Source organism: Seriola lalandi, unplaced genomic scaffold (genome assembly GCF_002814215.2).
Source record: "Seriola lalandi dorsalis isolate HSWRI2012SDOR001 ecotype SW California unplaced genomic scaffold, Sedor1 jcf7180002054569, whole genome shotgun sequence".
Taxonomy (NCBI): domain Eukaryota; kingdom Metazoa; phylum Chordata; class Actinopteri; order Carangiformes; family Carangidae; genus Seriola; species Seriola lalandi.
This window is the reverse complement of record NW_019525122.1, coordinates 466,890-488,744: the sequence shown is the minus strand read 5'-3', so window position 1 is coordinate 488,744 and position 21,855 is coordinate 466,890. Positions and strand designations below refer to the sequence as shown.

At 41.4% G+C, this 21,855-nt stretch overlaps 2 protein-coding genes across 5 annotated transcripts; both read left to right on the top strand.

The window, feature by feature from the left end:
• The first annotated feature begins 344 nt into the window (after positions 1–344).
• On the top strand, positions 345–3,877 carry LOC111662765 (janus kinase and microtubule-interacting protein 2-like). The gene is made up of 7 exons (XM_087176760.1): positions 345–440; positions 530–583; positions 695–760; positions 942–1,010; positions 1,275–1,352; positions 2,438–2,647; positions 3,693–3,877. Exons 1-7 carry the CDS (start codon positions 375–377, stop codon positions 3,789–3,791), a joined length of 642 nt encoding a protein of 213 aa, XP_087032886.1. The 5' UTR covers positions 345–374; the 3' UTR covers positions 3,792–3,877.
• Positions 3,878–6,413: 2,536 nt separating this feature from the next.
• Positions 6,414–18,335, top strand: LOC111662753 (uncharacterized). Of its 4 annotated transcripts, none has more exons than XM_087176759.1 (17): positions 6,414–6,548; positions 7,343–8,239; positions 8,986–9,453; positions 9,550–10,899; positions 11,481–11,567; positions 11,837–11,992; positions 12,183–12,299; positions 12,598–12,720; positions 12,862–12,918; positions 13,071–13,622; positions 14,201–14,440; positions 14,622–15,366; positions 15,954–16,084; positions 16,186–16,239; positions 16,344–16,510; positions 16,598–16,661; positions 17,167–18,335. In XM_087176759.1, exons 1-15 carry the CDS (start codon positions 6,486–6,488, stop codon positions 16,470–16,472), a joined length of 5,169 nt encoding a protein of 1,722 aa, XP_087032885.1. In that variant the 5' UTR covers positions 6,414–6,485; the 3' UTR covers positions 16,473–16,510; positions 16,598–16,661; positions 17,167–18,335. The 4 variants fall into 4 exon arrangements, with proteins under 4 accessions (XP_087032885.1, XP_023272483.2, XP_087032884.1 ...); XM_023416715.2 differs by having other exon boundaries at positions 14,619–15,366; XM_087176758.1 differs by having other exon boundaries at positions 11,478–11,567.
• The last annotated feature ends 3,520 nt before the right edge of the window (positions 18,336–21,855 follow it).

Here is a 21,855-nt window from a genome sequence, read left to right as displayed (position 1 = left end):
CATTCATAAGTTTCAGCATGTGTTTTGAATCCCTTTTTTGGTTTGGTTTGGTTTTATTATTTAAATCTATGGGTTTCCACCTCCCTCATTTTGGCAGATCCTGACCATGTTTTGAGTGTCATGTAAGTAAATCCCACATTCACTCCCATTTCCACTCTTTTACATTCAGTACCCATCATTCACATTTTGTGTGTCACTGCTCACCACCAGTGGCACAGTGTGATGAACTTTTAACATTATTGTAGTTCTGGTCGAAACCTTGTTAGTTCTGCTGAAAGGACTATGTTTTACTCTAGGTGTGTGTATGTGAGTATTAACATTATATGTACCCCCGGTAGGAGAGGGAGCGCAGATCTCCTGCCCTCAATCTCCACATGTCTACGTTCCCTGAGAACAGCAGCAGTGCCCTGCAGCTCTACTGCCACCAGGAGGGGATCAAGGTGAAAACTTATTCACAAAACCCAGAATTTTCTTCCTATAAGGCTCTTTTACACAGTTGGTATCATGTCTGGTTTTGACCTCTGTGCAGGATGTAATCATTCCTGAACTGATGAAGAAACTGGACATCCTGGGGGATAATGGGGTGAGTTCAAACACACTGTTGGAGTATAATATCTATTAATACATACTTTAAAAAAAAATCTCAGCCATAGTTATAATTAATGATAACTCTACCTCCTTATATTTTCTGTAGAATCTCAGAAATGAAGAGCAAGTTGCAGTGATCCAGGCAGGGACAGTGATCTCTCTATGTGAAAAGGTACTTACTGACACACAGTGGGCACGCATTGCTATAACACTTCATTTATTATCAATAAAGCCACTACATTTTGTCATTTTTGTTAAGGTAAATATGGATGAAAGTAGTACAGTTTTTTTTTTTTTGCTTTGATGAAAGCATTAATCCCTTATCCAATTTTGACCCAATCCTCCCTGTACAGTGGTTGAAAAAAATAGATAGCACAGAAGCTGCTCTCACACAGAAGATGATCGACCTGGAAAATGACAAGGTAAAAAAATCAATTTACCGTAAGAGTACATCCATCAATTAATTTAACGTTAGAGTACACAAATCTTCAATTGTTTTCTCTGTGTCAGATGCATATGCTTGACCTTCCCTCATTATATACACAAAACAAACTATTTACCTGCATGTTTTGTTTCTGCTGTTCTAATGTCAAAAAGCCTATCCAGACTGTAAAGTGTAACTGATTCTACTACCATTCACATGTGATACTATGCCCTGTATTATATTTTGTCACGTCTTGTTGCAGGAGCTGTTCAGTAAGCAGAAAGGATTTCTCGAGGAAGAGCTGGACTATAGGAAGCAAGCCTTGGACCAGGCCTACATGGTATGGAGCCTGCGGCAGTATGACCTGTCCCCTTTACACAGAGGATGGCCAAAGCCACTCTAATAGACAAAATGCACCCATTTATATTAATAACAACATTCACCAAGGTTGTGTACAAGGCATAATGGTTCATGATAAAATGATTCAGGAATGCAGGGGTGCAACATTATCATTCCAGCATGACACATAAACATTTGGGATCCCATTAAACATCATGAATGCAACATGCTCCATGAAGGTAAAATCTGTCAGATTGTGTTGGGATACTGCATCTTTTAACCACTGAAGTCTAAATTCTGCAAACAATCTAAGAAAACAAATTGGTATTGGGTATTTGGCCTCTTGTTAATTGGCCTTCTCCTTTATCTCTATAGAAGGCCCATCACTGATTTACTCTCTTAAATTGCAGAAAATTTAGAGATATAATGTCTCTATGAATATTCTGTGTAACTTGGTTCAAGTGGCCACCTGGTGAAGTTAAAGACATTTTTTAGACAAAGAGGTTTAATACAATTTCAAATCTGAGATTTGTTAGCATGAATGATCTTAAAACATTGTCCCCTCCCGCTGGCTTAAATAGACTGTACCCAGAAAACAGTTAACACTTAGGCCACTCTCCATATAACTCTAACCATTTTATTGGTCAGTTTTGGTGTTGGTTTGTGTTTATGGTCCCACTTTATATTGTGTTGGTGAAAGCATGCTTTTTTACATGGTAACTTTTCTGGAAGAGTTGGACATCAGAATAAAAACATGGTTTGTGTTCTTAATATAATGAAGTTACCATGTGAAAGCCAAGTCTAACACCCAACATGAAGTGGAACATTGTTCTCCATATCTGCCATGGTCACAGTGGTGTGTGTGTGTGTGTGTGTGTGTGTGTGTGTGTGTGTGTGTGTGTGTGTGTGTGTGTGTGTGTTTGTTTGCGTGCGCGCGCGTGTGTGTGCATATGTATATCCGTCTGTGTGCGTGTGCCTCCATGTGTGCGCTTGTGCATGCCTGTGTGGGTTTCTGCATGCGCATGTGCACGTCCGGGTGTGTGTATGTATGTGTGTTTGTGTATCTGTATGTGGGTGGCTGTGCAGAGGATCGAGGAGCTGGAGGCCACGCTGTATAGCGCTCTGCAGCAGGAGCAGCCGGCATGCCGAGCGGTGGCCGAGTCGCTGACAGACAGGCAGAGGGAGGAGCTGAGGCTAGCCGTGGACAAGCTGCGGCGTCAGATTCTCCGGCAGAGCCGGCAGTATGACAGTCAGATCTTACAGGAGCGCATGGAGCTCCTACAGCAGGCCCAGCAGGTAAGGCTTATAACAAATTGAGTCAGGTTACTGAGCCCTACCCACCCTAAATCTGACCCCTGGTACCTGTCTGAGTCGTCTGAACACACCAGACCTCTGGTGCTCTGAAAAAGATGCAGTATCCCTGTGTGTGGTGCCTGTGATTCCACCTGTAAGTGCATATGTAGAAGTGGACGAGTGAGAAAATGAACAGAACGAGTGTGTGTGTGTGTGTGTGTGTGTATGTTTGTGTATATCATTGTGATCTGAATACCCCCCACTCCTTCAGTATCCCTCCACACTGCAGCCCTCACAGTAGTTTTACACCCATGGCTTGTACAGTACATTATTCATTTACCACATCAACAACCACAACACCTTAAACCTCATCTGAATGAGCTTACTAACATTATTAATCAACCCATGAAATACAAACTAACTAATCAAAATGCTTGTAAAGAATCTAAAGATAGAAATAAGGAATATAATCTTCAATTTAGGCCAGAAATCATAGTTTTAATGGGACACCAACACTGTATATTTGTAACTAAGACCTGATCGATTTTCTCAATTAAACTTAGTAACTGGACTTATATTTGAACATTTGCCTATACATCTGCTGCAACATTCAGCATCGACCAAGATTAATTAAACAGATGACATTAAATTCAAAAACTTGTCCTGTCCTAGTGAATTTGCATGAGAATTTGTATTTTTCCTTTTTTCTGTTCATGCAAATGTGTTGTGAATAAAGAGTAGTCAGTGAATAAGCTACTCAGGTTGAAAGTCTCACAGATGGACTCACTTCTACTGTTCACACTTAAAGCTGCTCTTCAGTTGCCATGGCAGCCCATTCTTACCCAACACAGCTACCATGGAGACAGAGGGCATGATGGGAAGGAGGCAGACTATTTGGAGTAGTTACAGGAATAGCTGGATCGTGGTCTTATTAACTGTTTATCATCTGCTTCTTTTTGTGCGTGAAGGAATGACTGTGGCCGAATGGTCTTAGTTTTATATTTGAACACATGTTGACCACCTAACCTCTTATGTCTTTGCATTGCAGAGAATTAGAGAGCTGGAGGACAGGATTGACTTGCAAAAGAGGCAAATAAAGGAAATAGAGGAAAAGGTACATATTCACATTTTATTTGTTTCTTTCTGAGAAGCTTTCTGTCATGGTTGGTAGACAAAGTGTTCAAGTGTGAACTAAAACTGGACAAGCCATCAGAGAATGTGAGGGAGTTTGCATCCAATATACTGATGTCGTGTGTTATTGTATAAAGTTTTTGACACCATTTTTCTTCTCTCTCTTTTTTTCACCTGTTTATTAAACCCCTTGTGTTCCTTTAGTTTTTGTTCCTCTTTTTGTTTTTCTCTTTAGCATTTATTCTTTGGCCTTAATGAAAGTGACCATGGACCCACATCAGGTAGCACCTTCTATTCACTGTATCATATCAGTATTTGACACAGTTATGGCGCTGATAGGAAGGTCAATACTGGGGAAGCATTTTAAAAATGTTTTTCTTTTTTTTTAGGTGTTAAGGTGCTGTGGAGGCAAGCGAGGATGAAACAAAACCTAATTGTTTTTTATGCATTTGTAGACAGCTCATGAAAACCCTATGGCCTTTTTCATAAATGTGCACTTTTGCAGAAGACCCTTACCTGGAATGCAAACATATTTGAAAATGTAATAAATAACTAGATATACATAAGATTAAAGTGAAATTTATTTATGAATTACATCTACTGTAGTGGTACATGGACCTAGAACATAAAACCCTAATTCCTCTGTGAGAGGAAAACACATGGATTTACTGAGAGAAAACTCTGAATCAGAGGATTTATTTAAGGTAGAAGAGCCACAGCCTCGGTTCAAGGAATGGCCAGACGGACAATGGACAAGGAGAGATGGAAGGAGAAGAGGAAAAGTGAAAGTACTGGGCTGAGTGAGGGGGTTAACAAGCTGAGTGCCAACTGGATATCGAGGATTCTGGCAAACTCCAACCTCTCTGGCGTTTCTAAGGGAGCTACAGTGCAGAAGCAGAACTTACTGGAAGCTCGTCACTGCATTGAGAGGATGATACTGCTAGTAGTGGATCGCAAAACCCAGGTAATTAAATTTAACTTTGAGAATTTACACCATTGCACATTTATTACTGCAACAGCTAATTGAAGGTCTGATTAGTTTCATTTTTTTTAGAATTCAAGAATACTTCTCAAAATCTGCACATTAAGGATTTTCTAGTGATACTTATTTGAATTGTTTATGATTTATGTATTCTTGCCAGTACCAGGTTATGCATTAGCCAAACTTGCTTGCTAGCTCACTTATTAGGTTGAGCTTCTTTCTTAATTCTCTGTGAGGGGACAAAATCCACAGTCCCTTTCTGTGCAAAAATAAAATCCAAAGTTTACAGCATTCAGCAGACAAGACAAGACAAGACAAGACAAGACAAGACAAGACAAGTGGATATCTTTTTGGTATGAAACAACATTTTTGTGTAGATCTAGAATTATCTGCCAGCTTGGGTTAAACAAACCATTATTTTGTTTTAAATTACTTACTGTAAACCAATTTTTATTGTTTAGCCCATCAATAACATGTTTTATATTCTGCACATTGTAGATATTTGTCTTATCTCTGGGTCAGTGATTTCTGTCTTGTATATTTTACTCCTATATCTTTGTTTTCACTGTTTGTTTGTGTAAAGCGCCATCTAACATTGATTTTGAAAAGTGCTATACACACAGTTTAAACACAGTCTGGAAGATATCCACTTGATTTGTCTCACTTAGACTGCTTAGACCTCACATTATCTTCAGAGAAACTTTGGAATATATTTTATTTTGAACTGGGACTGTGGATTTTGTTTCCCATCATGAAACCTATCCAGTGAGTTTTTGGGATGGGAGGATTCGTGAAACATGGTGGGAGGTGCAGGAGGGGAGAGGATGATTACACATAGGAGGCGGGGTAACCTGAGAGATTCCTGTGCTCGACAACTTGCTACCAAGCTGTTGACATTGTGAATAATAAATGACTGTACTTTGTGTGTATCTATCTTATACTATGTCTGCATTGATCTTTGTCTGTGTTTGTGTATTTATAATGAAAATGTTGATAAGAAAAATAAACAGCCCAGAGAAGTGTAGAGTAAACATGGTTTAACACTGTTTTCCTTTGTCTTCCATCAGTTCTTGTGCCACAGATAAAACTCACCGAGTTGGTTAGCGAAGGCTAACCAATTGAGGATCACATGGCCTCATCGGAGAGGATGGGTACCGGAAGCAGTTCAGTTACCATGGCAACAGACTCTATTGGAACTGATCCGGACCTGCGGGTTCTGTGTAACAGAGTGAAGGTCCTGGAGCAGAGAGCAGGTTCAACCATCCAGTCTGACAGCTAACTGAGGAACAGGTGAGAGACTGGGGGAGAGGGGATCCAGTAACACACACACACACACACACACACACACACACCTGCTACTATATACTCACTTTTGGCCAAAGGTGATATCACATATCACATGCACCTGACTGCATTGCACACTTGCATGCAAACACACGGCTGCTAACATCTCTCTTGGAATTACTCGCTGTAGGAGATTTTACTTGCATCTTTTCTCTCGTAAGAGGATCAAAATGATTCAAATGTGTATTTTCATGTCAAATTAGCAGAGGAAGTAGTTAAACCTTCTGGATTAATGTCAATGTGCAAATTTGAATGAAGTTAACAAGATGATGTAACGTGAGCTCGCCCGTGTTGTGTTGTGCTGGTAGGATCAGAGAGTTAGTGAGGTCAGAGAGGAGCGTGCTGCTACAGCCCTATCAAGCCTCTGCCTCCACCCTCCCCAGCATGCAACACTCCCAGAGGCTTGACCAAAGACTCCACATGCTCAGGGAGGAGGTCAGGACCATGGTGAGTGCTCAGGTTTTTTTTCAAGTCATGTGTAGACATTGATGTGTAGACCATAAAACAAATTCACAATATGCTGCAGGACTCTTTCACTGTTCACACAAGTGATACCTACTGCAGACATGTACAAAAACATTAATGCAGTGTACATGGGTGGATGAAATAATGGAAAGGGACTATAGCGCTCACATAACTTCATTAAGTTATTAAGTTGAAAAGTTAAGTAATTTGAAATAACAGAACTTCACTGTTCAAAATACTCCAGAATAATTTAACATGTGAGGGGAACAACGCTGAAAAGATGACATTGACAGAAATAAAACAAACAGCTAAAGCATGCAATTTGATATGGTTTTATATCATTTTGATTATTTGGATTTTATCAGTGCCATAAGAAATGGAAAAAATACCACAAAGTGATCAGGTGCAAATGGTACATGCTAGATTTTTGATTAACCTACATGTTTGAGTCTTATTTTGAGTTGTACTTTATCATTTTATATCTGCTTTTAAGTAATTACACAGTGGTTGTTTGGTATATAGAAAACTCTATTGAAACTGATGTGTTTGCTCATGCACAGTAAAAAACAAAAGAGACTACAGTACTACTACAGTGCTAACACTAACACACAAACTTATACATATTCTAGCAGGACATTAGCATAAAAACATATTGTAAATCAAGCTTTGGATAACAGTGTTACAATCACCAGGACATCAGTAAGTGTGGTATCTTTCTCTTAAATATGACAGAGTTGTCTTTGTCTTCCTCTCTTCCCATTCTTCCTCCTACTCAGACTCAGGAGAAGGAGCGAGGGGAGCAGGTATGGAGGGAGCGACTGCAGCGCTGTCAGAGGCAGCTGAAGGCCAAAGAGGAGGAGATGAGTCGCCAGTCCCAGTACTTTGAGAACTTTAAAACCCAACTCCAACACAAGCTCAGCCTGGCCCGGGACAGAGAGCAGAGCCTACAGAACCGAATCTACGCTTTAGAAAAGCAGCTGCTTGACATGACTGTGAGTGCCGCCACTGGAATGGCAACAATCAGTGCAGTCAGAATTACTGCTGGGACCGTAACACACTGGGTTGAGCAAGAGAGGCTAACTTCTATGAGAGGAGAGGGTGAAGGAGAAGAGGAGAGAAAGGAGGAGAGGAGGAAACAATGTCAGCCAAGTGTTGGAATGGAAAGAGAAGGAGGGCGAGAGGGGGATGAGGGAAAGACGGAGAAAGAAAGAGAAGGAGGAAGAAATAAAGAAACAAAACAGAGCTCAAATGAAGCCAGGCTGCAAGTCTTCATCCTGAGCCTGCAGGAGGACCTCAGGGTGCTGCTGGAGAGAGAGGAGGATGGGATGACAGAGAGGAGAGGACTGATGGAGCAGCTCCAAGAGGCCCAGGAGAACAGCCAATTCCTGGGCAGCAAAGTGGAGGAGATGAAGGCAGAGGTGCACCAGCTGAAGCTGGCTGAAAGCTCCTTGATGGAGGAGGTTGAAGAGCTGAGAGACGAGAATCACAGATTTCAACAGATCCTCAGGGAAGCTGCAAACCAAACACCAAGTCAGCCTTCCAAGGTCCCTGAGTCCGCCTGCCCGAGTCCTGGGACGAGCTCGCCCAGCTGCAGCCTTGCTGTTTGTCCTGGGCCCTCCGACACTCAGTCATATATCACCGCCATGGGACATTCCTCAGTGGGAAACTCAGAGGTGTGTAAGACATGATTATTATTGTAAAACTTTTATTTAATCAGAGAGTCTCACTGAGATCTAAATCTCTTTTGTGAGACCTGAGTTCAGATGAAAAAATGAGACACACAACAGAACACAACCTGTCATATACAAGCACATACAAACAGCATCAGAGACACTCACAGACATCTCCAGTGAAAAGTGATGAGACTTTGAAGTTTTAATTTCCTTTGTAGTATTGATATGGTGCAAAGTACTGGAAGTTCTGTTCATGGATCCCATGTGGTTTTTATTAGTGAAATACTCACAACAAGGAGCATTTGTCGAGCGTCTGTATAAATCAAGAGGATTATTAGTGCCATACACATTTGAAAACTGGCAAATTAAAAAATGTAAATGTAGTCATTTGTTTTCTGTGATTCAGTTTTACCAGTTTCTCACTGTAGACAGGCCAAATATGGTTGGTAAAAATAACTAAAGGATCAATAAATGTTTGATCTGGTGTTATTGGCTCAGTGTAAATCCTTCCTTGTTATTTCATGAGACAGAATTACAGGATAAAAAGGCTGAATGTTCCCAAAGAGTGAAAGCTCTTTTGTGTCTGTCTGTTGTGTGCATTACATAACCACCTCTCCCCTGTAAATGCTTATACAAGTGAATCTGAATATCTGTTTTATTTTATTTTACTTCATTATTTTCATATGTATTTAAAACTATTCTCAACCTTTGTCCACATATGATGTTAAATTGTGATCTCTGTGCAGGTCCAGCCAACCTTGAATGGGAGAATAGACCAGTCAGATTCATCTGCAGTTCTGCGTCTCCACCACCAGGGCACAGCAGAGAGCGCACATAACAACACAGAGGATCACTCAGGCCCTGTGAACCTCTTTGCTCACAGTGGCTCCAAACAAAACCTCAGCTTTCAGTCACCCTCCTTCACTACAGAGACAATAGATGAGTTTAAACTGGGGACCTGGTGCTCCAGAGGGCTGTTAAATCTGGAGGAGAGCCCCAGTGAGGAATCTGATGCCCTGAGGGAAGCATATAGGAGCTTGGGGTTAGGGCAAGATTTTGAGGCTCTTCGAGAACAACGTGACCACCTGGAGGCCGCCCTGCAGCACACACAGGAACAGCTGGAGGTGGTGGGTCAGGAGAATACTCAACTGAAATTACAACTCAGGAAACAGGCGGAGGAACCAGAAGGAGCACGGGGGTCTCCAAGAGAAAAGGTATGTCATAGCATTCCCAACTGTTTTTCAAAGATGAAGAAGCTTTGCTGTACACCCAGTATATCACTAATCAAATTCAACCTCTCTGACAAACAGATTGGCACACCATCCACCCGTGGTGGAGCTGACCATCTCCAGTCCTCTCCTACCCGAGATAACACCATTCTCGCCCTCGCCCAGGATGATCTTGTTCAGGGCCTGAATCAGGAGAACCGGGCGCTGGCGGACCGGATCCAGGAGCTGCTGGCTCACATTGAGCTCAGAGAGGAGGACATCAAGATGGAGCGAACACAGCTGAGGGAGCATACCTTCAGGTTAGAGGAGGACAGAGCCAGGCACGAGCAGGAGAACCAGGAGCAAGGGTGTTTGATCACAGAGCTCACCAGGAAGACTGAGGATGATCTCAACACCATCATGGAGCTGCAGCAAAAATTAGAAGAGAGTGGAGAGCAGATCAACCAAGATGCATCTGTGGACAGTTTAGTGGAAAGTGTGCTAAAAGGGAAAGAAGAACCACAGTTGATGTCAAGTCAACAACCAGATGATTTGTCTACAGCTTCATCACATGCATCTGAACATTACAATTACCACGATCCACTGCAGAGCAGCCCACAAAACACTTTGCATGTTAGTTCACTGACTGGTCAAGTGGACCACCTGATCAAGACAGTCCAGAGCCTCAAAACAGAACAAGACGAACTGACAGGCAACATAAATTCTCTCAGACAGCAGCAAGGAGAAGTAGCTCTGTCAGTCCAAACACAGACAGAAGAGAAACAGCAGTTAACTCGGACAGTTTGGGGACTGAAGGAGGAGAAAGACCGCATCTCTCAATGTTTGGCTGGTCTCAAACAAGAGAGACAGCAACTTACCCGGACAGTCTGTGGCCTGAAAGAAGAGAAAGAGCAGCTAATAAAGTCTTTATCTGGTCTTGAAAGAGAAAAAGAGGCATTGACAGAATCTCTCTCAAGCGGAAAAGAGGAGAGAGATCGAATCATGCAGTCCCTGCAAAGTTTACAGACAGAGAGTGAACAGTTACGCCGGGCAGTGCTCACTTTGAAACAGGAGCGAGAAGAAGTAACCATTTCCTTTAAGAGTCTGAAAGAACAGAGAGACCGGGAGCAATCATCTTACACTTTACAAGATGACCGTGACAAGTTGATTAAGTCAGTTGGCAGTCTGAGAGAAGAAAAAGAGGGAGTTGAAAATTCAATCACTTGCTTGAAACAGGAGGAAAAGCAGATAATGTTTATAATTCAGGGCCTAAGAGAGGAAAGAAGCAGTTTCCAATCTGCTCTCCCCAGCCAAACGCAAACAGAGGAGAGGCAGCAACTGTTGAATCCAAACAGTGCTGGTTCGACAAAGAAGACAGAGACTCTTGTTGGGACAGGGGATTTTGCTGCACAAAGATGTCAGACTAATAACTACAAAGGAATCTCTGTACAGGTGTGATTTATGTGTTTGTGTATTAGATCAGTGTCTGTTGTTTAGGGATGGGTATCATTAAGATTTTAACGGTCCTACTACTTTTATCTATACTACTGATCGATCTGGTCTCTTTTTGTTATTTAGTAATAGAAAAAAAAAAAAATTTATTTTCTCATATGTAACATTCTTGAGTAGCAAACTCCAACAGCATTGTTTTGAACTAATCACTATTATAGACTGATTTTGTATTGATGGAAATCTGCCTACAAACAGAGGCAGAGAGAAATAGAGGTCTCTCCTCTGGATTGGGAGCAGCGGAAATGCATCATAGACGAATGTCTTAAACAGAGTTGGTGAGATGAAATGTGAGAGAGAACTTTTATGTAGCACGAACAAATAGGAAATCTATTTTTTTTAATTTCTTTAGTACCGAGAGCAGAACCAATAACATCAGAGCTTATCGATACTCTGGTATTTAAAAATTTAGCCCCAGGGCCTGTTTAATACCGGGATTGGGTACCTATCCCTACTGTTCATCATCATGTGTCATAATGTTGGATAACTGTGAACTTACACAAAATGGTTTTGATGGAAAGCAGGAGCAAAGTGACCGGATGAGGGAGATTGAAGCTTTGGGAGCACAACTACAGGAGTCACGAGAGCAACTGGACAAGAGCCACGAAGAAGTGAGTTTTTCACAACTTTCTTTTTCTTCCTTCACATGTGGTTTACTTTGGTCCATCCAGTGAATGATAACAATACATACAATTTTTAAACCTTTTTGAATGTGACAGGTTTACAAATTCAGACATGGGCACAGGGTTAATTAGTGTATTCAGCAGGTAAGAATGTGCTTCATTTGCTCTCCATTGTACCATGTTTACAGGGGAATGGCACATCATTGGAAACGTAGCGAACTCAGTGTGTTCATGTTTATGTTTGTGTGCTTGTTCAGACAAAGAAGTTGTACAGTGAATTGAGTCAGTCAGAAGCCAGGAGAGAGGAGGCAGAGAGGAAGGCAGCAGATGCAGCTGAAAAGGTGATGAGACTGACTGATGTAGCCAGTCAGATGGAAGAAACCAGGAGGGAAAATGAGATCCTCACCGTCCAGGTATTTAACTGTACACAGAAAATGATTCACAGTATGTAACTTGTCTGCATGTTTATTTAGCCGTATAAAACTTCGTTTGGAAAACCTTGGTGTTTTTTTTTATTGTTACTCAGTAGTGTTTCCTCCAGGTGCAGAGACAAATAAAGACATTTTTTATATCTGACCTAAACAGTAGTTGTGTCTGCCATAGGTGAAGGAGCTGCAGAGCAAACTGACAGGCCTGGTCAGGGAGAAGACTGATGCTCTGTCACTGAAGACACAGATAGAGGAGCAATACAACATCCTCACAGCTCAGCTCAAAGCTAAGGTAACGACGACACAATGTCTTTTTATCTTTGGTTTTGTTATATACCATAGAAATAAATTAACACTAGATACCTGTATATGGCACTGTCATAAATTTGATCTCTACTATTTGATTGAATCTGAACAAAGATGATGTAAAATGATCATTTGTGTGACGCAAAGTGGCCAGAACCAGTTTCTCCTTTCTGAAAAGATAGTTTCATCATCAGACTCAACCTAACAAGCTATAACCATTGTAAATGCTTGATGCTTATGCATGGATATATCATATAGCATGGATGTGTGTAAAAACCCCACAGACGGTGGCGCTTGAGGAGCTGAACTCTGAGTATATCGCTCTAAAACGAGGACAGGGCAGCAAGGATGATCTGAGCACTGCTCTCATGTCACTCCGGACACGTTACAACGACATCAGAGCCAAGGTGGTAACCAATCAGCTCTTTTGCTTTTTTGTACTCCATCATATGGTTATAGCCAAAGCAGTCAGTCACATGTTATGAGCTGATATGTTTTTATTGATATCTGTATAATAATTTTCATGTTTCATGTTATTTTGTTTGTAGTATGATGCACTCCTGAAAAAGAAGAGCCAGACAGATCTGGATGTAGCTCCTTTAAAGGTGAGGACAGAGAGATGTATTCTATGCTGTACAGTGTGACACTTAATAGTACTGACATCTTATTTATTCTCCATGACTGTCAGGTTACTATTGTCATGTGTCAGTGCTCTTAGCAGCTGATTTTGACTGACAAGTGTTTCGTCCAATAACAGGCCAAGCTGTCGTGCCTGGTAGTGAAGTGTCAGGAGAGGAACAACCTCTTAGTTCAGATGTTGAAAGCCATTCACAGACAAGGGTGCGTAGACTCCATGCTCACACAGCAGGTCGAGCAGCTGCTCAGTGACACTGCTCTGCAGGAATACACAGCAGCATTCACACCAGGAAGCATCGTAAAGACTGGGGATTACAGCGCCGGGTTTACACCGAGATTTATTTCAAAGTTTCAAGACTACTCCAGTGGATTTAAAGCTGATCAGACCTGCGCTGCTGCGTCCACACCTGCACAGGAGCAACACCAAAATGGATTCACTTCTGAATCTGGAGTGAAATGCAGAGACTTTAAAAGTGAGAAACACATTTCTATAGCCACGACTGAGTCAAATCTTCAAGACGGTAGGAGTGAAGTCTCAGCTGCACCAACAGGAACGCTCAAGAAAAATGCCAACTCACCTGTGCCAACCGCACCGGTGCAAGAGAATGCCAGTGTCGCAGCGACACCTGTTCTTCCAGCTCTGAAAGATAACTTGATCACCAACAAAGCACAGGTGAGATCATGCAAACAAATTTAAGATAAGATAAGATAAGACTTAATTGATTGGTGGGGGAAATTTGGGTATTTTTGTATTCAAATATGTGCTTTTTTAAAAATTGCTTAGGCTTAAAGGTCGTAGACTTTTTAGCAGCAATAAACTGATAATTTACTCCATTTATCTTGTGAAATAATTCCCATAAATAAACAACACATAGACAGCAGCTTCCGGCCTCTAAAGTATCTATGTATTTTGTGCTACTAAGCCAAGGATTCATTAAAAATACTTCACAATGACAGATTGGAGAACAAGTCAAGAGTCAAGTCATCTCTATTATTTTCACTACAGCAAAAACCTTTAACAAATGTAGCAAAGGGTCCTGTTTGCAACTGGGTTTATGGGAAATGCAGTACTAATTTAAATACAAGCATTAAGTAATAAGAGATAGCAGATAGATACCAAAGTATTGCAGTTAATTTGTCATTAGTGTATCAGTGTTTAAAATGTCAAACGGAGACACCTTTAATAGTCTGTATTACAAATGTTAAATTGGAAACACACTATGATTGTCATTTTTCTCAATCCCACCACAGCTGTCTGCCTCGGCCAGTCGACCAATCCAAGCAATCAATGGTCCAGAGAAATGTGGATTTCATCATCCAGATGTGAAAGGAAAGTCTTCCCCAGATCTGATGAGTTCAGCTGGATCCTCACTGAGTCCTATTCCTCCATCCTCCAGCAAACACGTCGGTCCGAGCAGGAGGCTGAGTAGTCCTGAGAAGATCATCAACCTGCATGAGCAACTGCAGAAGACTCTGATGAGCAGCTATCAGGTACACTGAAGTTTAAAAAAAAGAAAAAGAAAATTCATTCCTTATTTTTTCTTTAAATAACTAATTACATTCAAAAGTCTTACCAGATTTGAAAATGTGTCGATGCAAAAGCACAAACTGTAGGAAAACGTTGTGTTATTACAGTATATGTTTAATAAACGTTTTTCTCCTTCATCAGAAGGCTCCAGTGAGCAGAGGAAGAGGACATGAGCCCAGGAAAAGTCTCTCATTTTCAGCTCCAGCAGATCTGAACCTGGCCTCTCAGACAAACAAGCAGAGCCTCAGTTTCTATAAACCACATTCCAACTCTCTCCCAGCCACCACTGCTTCAAGCCAACCTCACCACTCTCCTGTAGTAACACCTAAACCTGCTGCCACGAATAAGTCAACAACACTTTTTAATGCAGTTGCCTCCAGATCTGCTAATGTTACATTTAACCCCAACATCTTTACTTACCAACATTTAAAAGCAGATGTATCTAAAACTACAGCGTCTGCTCTTTCTAGCTCATCCAACTGCCCTTTTGCTGCTATGGCTCCTAATGAAGCCAAATCCACCTCAAACAGTGGCACTAAAATGACAATATCCCCAAAAGTGACAAAGCAAGTCACCGCTATCGCCAGCGTATCTGATGCAAGACATACAGCTTCAACTCCTTTAACTCTGAGGACCACTACCTATGACTCTAATGTCTTAATATGTTCTGACACTAATTCAAAGACCTCTGCCTCAGACATGACTGCCCCTGGCAAATCAACTGCCCCCAACTTTAATATTTCTAATGGTGCTGCCCCTCCATATGATGGACTTGTATTCACTGCATCTGGGACTCAATCAGCTCATCGCTCTCCTGAGAGATCCAACAAGTCTGCCAGAAGGACCACTGCTGCCCAAGATAAGACAAAGACAATAAGACCGGGACCAGGTAACACACACATTACACAAGACACCAAAGTAAAACACGCCATTGCTTAAAGTCCTGGTGGAAGAAATTCTTGTTTTTGTAAAAAGTTGGAAATGCCTTTATTGATATGACAAAAAACTACTCTCACTGAAAGTTTGCACACAGTCCAACACACTTTCTACCTAACATTGTATTAGTTTGGTTGCATATTCCTGCGTTGTGATGGCACCCATCCTTGATACGGGCCATTCTCTCTTTTTATCTCTTCTATTGGAGAAAATGCTGTATCGCATTCTGGCAGTTTGCTGTTGTTGCTTATTGCCAACATAACACACTGCAGTAAATGAATATAAGCTTTTGTTGAATTGCTTGAATTCATTAGCGAGTTCTTCATCTGCATGCACTGTGTCTTGTTGTGTTTGTTTATTGTGTTAGAATTTTAGGAATAACATGTGCATCATTAAAGTAGCCATATAACAAAGAAAAAAAAATGGAAGTGGTAAACTGGTTATTTAGGCAACATTGCATATGCTGCATGTACAGCATGAACAACCAGGTAAAGCATCTCCTTATTGTGCTTCACCTTTCTTTCTTCTTTACCCCCCCAGAAGCTCCAGCAGAGGTGCGCTCTGTTGAGGTCATCAAAACAGTGGGCCAGAGCAGCCTCATGATTGGCTGGGAGAGGCCACCGCTCAATGAGCTGGGCTGCAGTAACGGCACGTTTGTGTACGGATACAGGGTAGGCAGAATAAACTGGCAGGTACACTGACACATGGACTTTGATTCTGAAAGATTTGTTGGTCTAAAAGGTTTGATTTTTTCATTTAAATTACCTCTCAGGTGTTCATAGATGGGGACTTCCACAAATCTGTCATGAGCTCAGCGTGCACCAAGGTATCAGTCTCTCCTCTCAAACTGTTCATCACTGCATTCTGTTACTACCACAAAAACAAACCAGAGCAATTCATGTGCTGCATATTTTGTTTCCTTTTCTACAGTGTATTGTAGAGAATGTCGACCTAAGTGTCCCGGTCCATATCAGTGTCCAAACGTTGGGATCTAATGGTCTGAGTTCAAACAGCGTCCACATCATGTACAGGACCTCAGTCAGGGCAGACCAGCACTGACTGACTACAACATCTCACACTGTGGTTTAGATCAACAAGTAAGGCCAGTCATATTAGAAACCTCTGTATTCCCCAGTTTTACTGTGTCAAGTGTAGAGACGTTTTATATTTGCTCTTTTTGTCAGTGTCGCTGTACAGTTTTGACACCTTCTCAGTGAAAACCTTCCTCACCAGGCCGAGGTGTGAATGGTAAGTTCTGTGCATCTTTGGGTCTGCGTGTTTGTGTTTTTGTATCAGAACAGTATGTTTGTCTGCAGCTGCATTAAGTATTATTAGTATTATTGATTGACTGATTGATTGCACTGCAGCTATGGGTTTGTAATACTGTTTTGTTGTCTGATGGAATGTTTCTGTTTCATCGTGTATGCTTTGTTTTATCTGTGAAACTGTGTTTGCTTTGTGATGTCAGAAAAATTTTAATGTAAAATCCTATAAAATCTTATCTATTTGATATTTTTAAAAGGCTTAAATATTGTTTTCTATACCAGAATTGATCTTCTTCTGTTTTTTGTTTTCCAGCAACCTTTGATTTAAAAAAAAAAAAGATTTACTGATGCAAAGATTGAGAATATATAGTACAGTGACAATCTATTTTTCCCTCTGTTCTCCCTTGTGTGTGCGTGTGTGTGTGTGTGTGTACGTGTGTGTGTGTGTGTGTGTGTGTGTGTGTGTGTGTCTGCCCTTCAATGCACAGCCATCTATAGCTATCTATAGCAACCCTCTGAGGGACCGTCCTAACTTCCACCTCAGCGGAGACACCGTCACACTGCCGGAATACGCTCTCCACGTGAGGCTCAGGTCAACCAATCAGAAAAGCTCAGCTCATGTGGTCATTACCTATGAGCATGTAGTGACCTGCAACTAGCCACTAAACCTCAAAATGATTAACTGAAGATGTCAAACTAAACACCGCATAAGATTCCTGGCTCTGCGCTGAGAGTTAATCTGCATGTAAAAGCATGTGAGGATTGGCCCCATCCTTGTTGGAAGAACTTCCTGTTTCAGAGTCCCACCCACTGGATTCACCTCATGAATGCCAGGTGAAAGGCCAGAGCGGCTGCCAATCAAACAAGTCTGAAAAACAACTGCAAGCAAATGTTGATAAAGCCAAGCTCAGTCACACTGTCAAAAGCTGCCTGTGACCCCTACATTTACTAACACAGGAGGGACATCTGCATCTGCTGCACACTTTTACACTGTGTTAAACTCCGACAGATTGTGTGTCACATTGCTTCATTGAAGATCCCCACTGCTGCCTCTCTGGACTCTGTGACGTGAACAGCCGGCCGATGGGACATTTACTGTCTGAAAAGTGTTTTTTAAAGCAACACTTGCTGTATAATGTGCCGACACAACATTTACCCGCGGGTCATCTTACTTGATTTTTACACATGAAGCCAAATATGAGAAAAGAAGATTCACTCCAAAGACTGATCTGTTTCCTACTCCTCATAGGTCTACGTGATTTCTTTAAACACAAAAGCCAGATGTTATTTTAGTTCTAAAATTTGCACACAATCATTAATTAAAAAAAAGAGAATACCACTGATATTTTTTGTAGAGAATATTATAAAAAATATGCCAATGGTGTATTCAAGATTATACCACATATGTCTTTTTGTATGAGTGACACTTTGTCTTTCATACCTAATCGATGTCATGTTTGCACGCTCACATTGACTTTTGTTTTATACAAAGTTCACAACACACACGTGGTGTTCTTTTGCTACTTACTGTATGTACGAGTGTAGAGTGACCATGGTGCAGCAAATGTATTTTTCTATCAGTAATTGATAATATTGATTTCCCATTTATTGCTTTCAACTGTATAGAGAATAAATGTTTATATGATATTAACTGTCATTACAGTGTCTGTCTCTCTCCCTCTCTCTGTGTGTATATGTGTGCGTGTGCTTGTGCGTGTGTGTGTGTGTGTGTGTGTGTAAAATCAATTGAAAGATGCAGAAAATGGCTTTTTGTCTTTGCAGAGCTGTTTTGTAGATTTTTTTCCCACAACAGCAACAACAAGCTTCTCTGATCAAGCTTCCTGTGTAGATAAAGAGTTATACCATAATATTCAACTTAAACACCACCCACAAATGAACATTAGATGGCAGCGATTCTCAGAGTGAAAACCACAGTCCATTGACTTTGTGGGTAGTGCTGTGTGTATATTTGTGTGTGTAGCTCAGTCACTAAATCTGACAGGTGCTTTCAGCAGAGATTTAGTAGAGTGGATGGTGCTGATGTGCATTTTGCACACAAAGACTTGCTCACGTAGCCTAAAACATCTTAGTGTCTGTTCTCCCATTCAGTGTTGTAGCCACTAGACAATTTTCATCCACTACTCACTTTGAGGGAGCACAGAAATTTGAATCTTGATCTCTGAGTTATGATTGATCAAGCTGCCAAGCACCACAGTGAGATCATCATATCATGGTACACAACCTGGTATTTATCAGGCATTAGTCACATAGCCTATCAAACATTGTACAACAACAAACCAGCCATAAACGTGAGCACAATCAGACTTAGCTGTCTCATCTTAAAGATGGAGTAAGCGAGTTTAATCCACTACACTTTTTGTCTAGCCAGCTGTCCGTTCTGTGCAGTTGCTGAAAAAACTAATCATGTTCCTACACAGCCCTGGCTCAGCCACTGGAGACATTTTAGCTCGTGCCCAGGACAAGGGAAATAAGAAGAAAAAAGGGGAGATGGGGGGGAAAGGTGGCAGTGGGAGAGAGAGACAGTAAATCTGGCACATGCTAAAAGACAGTGCTAGTTTAGGGATTAACAGGGGAAGGAGCAGAAGCAGTCTACTCTTCTGCCAGACCTCGTGGAGTTTTGTCTGGGGGGGATTGAGATCTTATCTGCTGCGATCGTCCCACACCAAAATAACAGGCACACAAAGAGCAGGGTTGGCAAAAAATCTTTATGATGTTTTGACAGTTCACCGGCCCACCGGGATTCGTCCAGGTAGTCCCGATGGTCAGTCCAATATGGTGAGAGACCTATGAGAGTTCAAATGCATGAAGACAGATGTGTCGGTTGCTCTGCTTCTGCTTGACAGGTGGGTAACATTTATCTGCTGTGTTTCACAGAGCCGATAGGTCGGAAATGTTTTATCCCGTTTGCTAATGTTTGTGATAGTAATGATAATCCCGACTGGTTAGTTAACAGGCAGGTACTGTTTTATCACATTTGTGTGTCCGCTAACATTAAACTACTTGCCAGCAGAGATAGACAGGAAATGCAGGGAGAGAGAGTAGGAGGTCTCCCAGCAAATGGTCCGGCTGGCCAGTGCTGGGGACTCGCTGCTCAGGGCATTTGAACCCATGTGGTATGCACCCCGACCATTCAGCTCTCAGGTCGCCCCGCATATTGTTTGTTTGATGACGTTTTATATTATAAGTTTTATTCTGTTCCAGCTATGAGAATGAGTATCCACTCCCATGCCTTATAAGACGCTCTGAATTACTTTCTCCAATTTTAAAGATGATTTTTACTCCCTTTCCTCAAAAACATTCATGTTATTAAATCCAAAGCTGATCCAGAGCTGTGGAGAAATGCTTTCGCACAGGAAAGAAATGAGTGAGCTGAACTATGGTGCTATGTGCAGTGGCAAGTGGGGTGGCCACGGCTACCCCAGGCCACCACCTGGCTCCGCCACTGGCCCCATTCAATACGAACTAGGCACAACACCAAAAATTCAAGTGAAAAAAGAGAAAGAAGCATCAGCAGCAAAAAGCAGCTTAATCATCACCTGCTGTGCTCGGCAGCTTTGGGAACTCCTCTGAGAACGTTGTTGCTCATGCTCAGCAGAAAGTCTACCTGGTGGAGGAGGGAGAGTGCGTGTTTGCATTTGTGTGTGTTTGTGTTCAAGAGTGTATGTGTATGAGCTTAGGAAGAAGGAGTTCAGTATACCACAACTGTGTGGAACATGCTTCTTTTGACCTTCTCCTCTACTGCTCTTCCTCTGCTTCTTCCTCCCTCCTGCCTCAGTTTCTCAAATAAAGGTGTGCATGAATGTCAAATGAACAAATGGGCTAAAAGTCCAACATCTTACCCCTTATGCCATTTTGCAGTGGTGGAAAGTAGCTGATTACATTTACATACACAAGTACTGTAAGTTCTCATTTTTACTTTACTTGAATTTTTCACTTTTAAATTGTTTATTTTACTCACCTACATTTATTTGAATATAAATATAAATATTCTACATACAAAACAAAATGATGATGTTATAAAATGGTATAAAAAATAGCAACATTAGCTCCACCTTGACCAAATGCAGCAGTAAAATTCTACTTATAATCCACAAGCAATAATAATACAGTTACATCATATAAAATATTATTTATCTGCATTATTTGCTAATAGTAAGCTACTTTTGCATAAATGGCATTTTCAATGCAGAACTTACACATTTCTTTTTACATTTCAGTATTGCTACTTTTACTTTAGTCAAGGACAGGTTAGAGATATTAGCCCTTGTGTATCTACTCCAAGATTTATTCATATTGGCTATCCTCTACATTAACCATAAAATGTTATCTCATTTGTAGTTTCATGTTTTCTTATCTGCCCCACAAACTCTACATAAGCAAAGATTTGCTAATTATCGAACCTTTGAATCTTGCCCCAGCCTTATTAATACTATATGAGCACATCAATCGATATATGTACCTGTTGGGTTAGACTCAAGTTTTAGATGATCGACTCTGGTCCAGCACTGCACCAACTAAAAAAGCTTCAATAAAGACTGGAGTGCAACTGGCCTCTCAGCTGGACCCACTGCGCTCTGATTACACTCTCCAGGGAGCCTCACCTTCATTATGAACACACACACAAACAAACACACACACACACACACACACATACACACACAACATACATGATGCACAGGCCTCAGTAGTGTGAGCTTAACATCCTGTTTACACGAATTAATGACCTATGTGTTAATCATTTTCTGTGCTGGAAGGTAATGATGCAAAGCTCAGCTAAGTCTTCTCATGTAGGCCCACAAGGGAGTCAGACACACAGGGTGATGGAGGACAGGGGTGGGATGGAGGGAAAACAGTAAAAACTAGTAAAAGGGAAGAGTGTGTATGCATGGCTTGTCACAGGGGTGTCAATAACAACAACTGAGGTCTTAGGACCCCTGCAAGGATATTCTGTTGAGACGCTGGTTTTCTTTCTCTCTATCCTTGTGTGTGTGTGTGTGTGTGTGTGTGTGTGTGTGTATTTGTTGTGCATATGTGTCAGAGTGTGTATATCAGCACTGCAGGGGATATCTCCTTCTCACAGGATTGTGTATTTGTGTGCATGTGTATGTGCAGTGATGCAGACAGACAGTTGTCATCAGCAGGGTGTCTTGGGGGGG